General features: G+C 48.3%; 1 protein-coding gene across 1 annotated transcript; it reads left to right on the forward strand.

The window, feature by feature from the left end:
• Nucleotides 1-2,796: 2,796 nt before the first annotated feature.
• Sst (somatostatin) lies at nt 2,797-4,157 on the forward strand. Its single transcript, XM_028875163.2, has 2 exons — nt 2,797-3,097; nt 3,790-4,157. The coding sequence occupies exons 1-2, from the start codon at nt 2,960-2,962 to the stop codon at nt 4,000-4,002; spliced, it is 351 nt and encodes a 116-aa protein (XP_028730996.1). The 5' UTR covers nt 2,797-2,959; the 3' UTR covers nt 4,003-4,157.
• Nucleotides 4,158-4,940: the final 783 nt, after the last annotated feature.

The raw sequence follows: 4,940 nt of genomic DNA on the forward strand, positions 1-4,940 counted from the left end.
CCTCACTTCCGTTGTGGAGAAACAACCCAATCACTGTCTATTCCCCTAGTCACAACACTGCCAATCTTTATTAATCCCCCTCATAACACTATTATTTCTTTTTGAGGCTGTGGGTTTCAGGTCATAAGGAGCCCATAGTGGCCAGGAGGAACTCTGAGCTTTCAGTTCAATGGAATGTTTGTTGTGTCTCCAGGCAGGAGCTCTGTCCCCTCTGGAACCAAAACTTCTAGGGCAGCAGAACTTAAGCTTTTGGTAACTGCAAGCAAGAATTTTCCTAGGTCAGTAGGGGTGATAGTGGGTGGAGTCAAATCCTCATCCATCTTAGCTCTGGGAGAAATACAACCCATTTTCCTTTGACCATACTACTCCCCACTTCAGGTCCAGTGGGAAGCCCTTACGCTCCCAGGACCTCAGTTTCCTTCTGTGGCATGTGCAACTTACCCTATAATGTTGGTGACTCACAGAGACTATGCAAGGAAGATATCAGGTGACTGTTGGTGACCACCACCACAGTCCATCGTCCCCTCTCAGCCTTGAGACTTGGGACAGAGTTCCTGGGGTCATTTCAGAGAGTGCGAGCTAAAGAGTTTTAGGCAATTTACTGCTAAACCGTCCTTTGTACTAAAATTGCCTGTTGTGGGGTATGGAAAGATGCGCCCTGCCTCTTCTTTTAAGTGGATCTTAGATTCATAACAATCCAAGGATTGTAAAAAGAACTCAAGCCCCAGGAGCCATCTCGTCCGCAACCTCAGCACTTCAGAGGGAGTGTGGGAGAAGCAGCTTGGGCTCTGTGATTCCAGACTAGGTGCTCAAACTGCTAGCGATCAGGAGAGGATTTCCAGCAGGGAACAGCTGAGGAGACAAGAGAGGGAAGGGGAGACCAGAGAGGAGAGCTGCCTCCTCGAGGCAGAGTCTGAGCTAGGCATTGCCAGGCACGGTGAGAAAGGAGGGGGAGGGGCCAAGAAGACAGGAAACAGCCAGATGAAATCAAAGGGAGGTCGGAAAGTAACGGAAACGTGAGAATAAAGACAGAAGCGAGGCGAGGAGTGTAGGGAGCAGACAGGTGAGAAACAGTCTGAGAGAGAAATTCAGGGGAAAGGTGTGAAGAGAGAAAGAGGAGAGAGGACAAAGTGCAGAGAGAAAGAACAAGCATGTGGAAGGTCTGGAAGAGGAGGCAGAGAGAACGAGATGGCCAGACGCCGTTTGCTCTTTCACGGCTTTCATTTTCTGCTTTGTGGGGCTGCCAAGGGTGAGGTTCACAGTAAGAGAGATAGGAGGTCATTTGAGGGTGTCTCAGGATGGGTGACCAAGACGGACTCTGAGACCACAGCCTGGAGCCTGGAAAGATCTTAGGATGCATAGGGGTATGGCGTGTTCCCTAAGGTCGGGTTCCATAGCGCTCTGGACTCATTGCTCTTGCAGACTGTTCCGACACATGAGTGATTTTTCAATTTGATGCTTTATTTTGTGCTTACCCTGCCTGGAATCGGTAAGCCCCAGATGTCTGCCTTCGCACTTCCTGCTGTTCATGCTCTCTTTGCTTTGGCTTACAGATACAAAAGCTGTAAATCAGCTAAGCCATTTCAAGGTACAGACCCACCCCTTGCACCCTCCACTTCATGATTTGGATGCTAGTATTGGGGATGGTCTAATGGCCATCGCAGCACTGGGCAAATCCTCTGCCTCCTTTGACTTCTGGAGCTGTACATTTTTTAAAAACTCTACTATTGGTTTCTCTGATAATCCCAACATATTAGTCCTCGAAGAGCCTGTGGAGATCACCTGTTCTGTGCCAGGAATGGAGCTAGCATTTCCTTAATAAGCAATCACTTTGAAAACTGCAGCCAGGGCTCCCAGCTAGATTCAAACACTCAGACATGTAGACTTCCTTAAACTTCTGTAGTAGAAGAAAGAGAGGCTCTGACAGTCTGTTGATCCTTTGCCCACACAGATACATGATGGCCGTACACTGCCAGGGGCTCCTGGATTTTTAAATGCCCATCCTGGGGATTCCTAACCTAGGATTGCTCCTACTGGCCAAGAATCTATCAGAACATTCATAGCACTGAGCAAGAACCCTGGTTCCGAAGTCTAGATGCCCTGGTCTTGCTTTGCCCCAACTGTACAGAGCAATTGTCTGCCAGTCTCTTAAGCCTTCTTGATTCAACTTCTGAGGCTTATCAGATGATTTCTGAGACTGCGTTGCAGGGCTGTTTCCAGGTGCCAAATGTAGTCTCTCTCTCTCTCCCTCTCCTTCCCATGTGTCTTTGTCTGTCCAGTGTCTTTCTTTTGTCACACAAGAAGGACAGGTAGATTAGACAAAAGTGAGGTTCCTGTACGGACCAATCTCATCCTTTTTTTCCTATAAGGCTTTAGGAGATGGAGGGAGAGGAGATAATAGTTCAGTCCCCTTAATTGCATATTTTATTCTCAAATCTGTTCCTAGACCACAACGGTTCAAGGTCTCATTTGTCATACAACACACTTAGGCACAGTAGCAGGTACCCAACTGTGTGTGATGCTGTGTTTGCTGGCCAAGGACTGAGTGCTGTCTGTCTAATTGAGTGTGCCCATATGCGGCTGAGATATGGAATATGCATGTGAGCACTGAGTGAAAGGAAGATTGTATGGTCTGTCTGGTGTGGGGAATTTCAAGTGCCTGTGTGGGTGCAGGCTTTTTTTTTTTTTTTTCTTTTCTTTTTAAAAATAAGCCACTTTAAGATCGTGTCGCCTCCCCTCACTTCTGTGATTGATTTTGAGAGGCTAATGGTGCGTAAAAGCACTGGTGAGATCTGGGGGCGCCTCCTCGACTGACGTCAGAGAGAGAGTTTAAAAGGGGGAGACCGTGGAGAGCTCGATAGCGGCTGAAGGAGACGCCACCGGGAGCCGTTGCTGCTGCTGACGACCCGCGTCCAGACTGACCCACCGCGCTCCAACTCGGCTGCCTGTGGCCGCAGAGATGCTGTCCTGCCGCCTCCAGTGCGCGCTGGCCGCGCTCTGCATCGTCCTGGCCTTGGGCGGTGTCACCGGCGCGCCCTCGGACCCCAGACTTCGCCAGTTCCTGCAGAAGTCTCTGGCGGCTGCTGCAGGAAAACAGGTATGGAAATGGCCGGGACTCGTCCATCCCTCTTGCGAAGCCCCCAGCTTTCCCCTTAGTCTTGCTGCAACCCCTGCGACAGGTGTTTGGCTGGCGCTTCTCAGAGTCGCACAGCCCCTAAGCTCCCAGGGAAACTTTTGAAGTCTGGGGGTCCCCTCTGACTCTTCCCAGACTCGATCAGCGCAGTTGGGTCGGTCACCTTGCAGGTAAGTTCCTCCCCGGCGTCTAAGAAAATTCACCAACTGGGTAACTGAGCCCAGAGGGAATGGGCTCTATCCCTGGTGTTGCCACGATGGTTGCTGACCCAGGTGCTGAAGCGCGCTGTTAGTCCCCAAAAGGAGACTGGGGTGAGGGGCTCTGCGGTCCAGCTGGGAGGTTCGCCTTTACCTCGGGGGCGGGGGGGGGGGGGGGGGGGACCGGCAAGAACTCAGGTCCATTCTGTATCTCAGATAAGGGAAATGGAACTGCGCAAACGGTTAGCATTCTATTTACTTATAAAACCACGTTTCATCATCTGCGATCTCTCTGTTTTAAGCCCCGTCTCCGCACCCGGCCCCATAATCTAGCGAATATAGCCACCACCCGTATTATTATGAAAGAAAACTGGGTTCTGAGTGAGCAAATCTTATTTTCAAACTGCGTTTTCCCTTTCCTCCCATGCTTCCTTTTGCTCTTCTCTCTGCCCCAACCAGGAACTGGCCAAGTACTTCTTAGCAGAGCTGCTCTCGGAACCCAACCAGACAGAGAACGATGCCCTGGAGCCCGAGGATCTGCCCCAGGCAGCCGAGCAGGACGAAATGAGGCTGGAGCTGCAGAGGTCCGCCAACTCCAACCCAGCCATGGCACCCCGGGAACGCAAAGCCGGCTGCAAGAACTTCTTCTGGAAGACGTTCACATCCTGTTAGCTTTAATATAGTTGTCTCAGCCAGACCTCTGACCCTCTCTTCCAAACCCGACCTCTCTTCCTTAATCCCCATCCTCCCAATGCTCAACTAGACCCTGCATTAGAAATTGAAGACTGTAAATACAAAATAAAATTATGGTGAAACTATGAAAAACATGTGTTTGGCTTCTTATTGAGTAAATTATTTTGTTCAAAAAAAAAATACATGATAAACTTGAATTGTGGCTTCCGTAAACACATTTTGGGTATGCATGCCAATGCTCACAAACATCTATTAAAATTTCCCTGTGGTAATAAAGGTTAGACTTTGAATGATGGGTCATTTAAAACTTAACTTCAAATGTCTATAAATTGAAGCATGTATCCAAATGATGGCTATTGGGAACAGCTGCCATAAACATCATTTACATATTAAAGACATTTGGAAATAGATGTTGGATTGACAAAATGTCATTTAGAACTTATGAGCAGGCAGGCTGAAGTATTCAACTGTGGACTGTGCCGATTCACAAAATATCTGACATATTTAAAATAGAAAGAAAGTGATTGAGAAGTGGGGGGGAAGAACTTGGCTTAAACAGCTAAAATAAACTTTCGGCCTTTACAATTTGTGTTTAGTTTGTGAACATTCAGAAACACCAGTGACTTTATATCTTCTTTGTCAATTCTCTCTGTACCTGAGAAAGGCTGGAAGAGTGCTTCACTTTAAAAGCACGCACTTGGGGTTCTCAGGGGAGGTTATCCCTTGTGGTAAAGTTAAAGCACAGGAATTCTGTGGGTCACAAGAAACACATGTGGGGTCACTCCAATAGATGGTGTACTGCCCTAAAGGTATCCATGCTCAAAACCCTTATCACAGAACAGCTGGAGGGGACATCTCAAGCCTTTTTGATTTTAGCAACACGGAAGTCAGATAAAAGGCAAAGTTCCAATAATAAA

This window comes from Peromyscus leucopus, chromosome 12 (genome assembly GCF_004664715.2).
Source record: "Peromyscus leucopus breed LL Stock chromosome 12, UCI_PerLeu_2.1, whole genome shotgun sequence".
NCBI lineage: Eukaryota > Metazoa > Chordata > Mammalia > Rodentia > Cricetidae > Peromyscus > Peromyscus leucopus.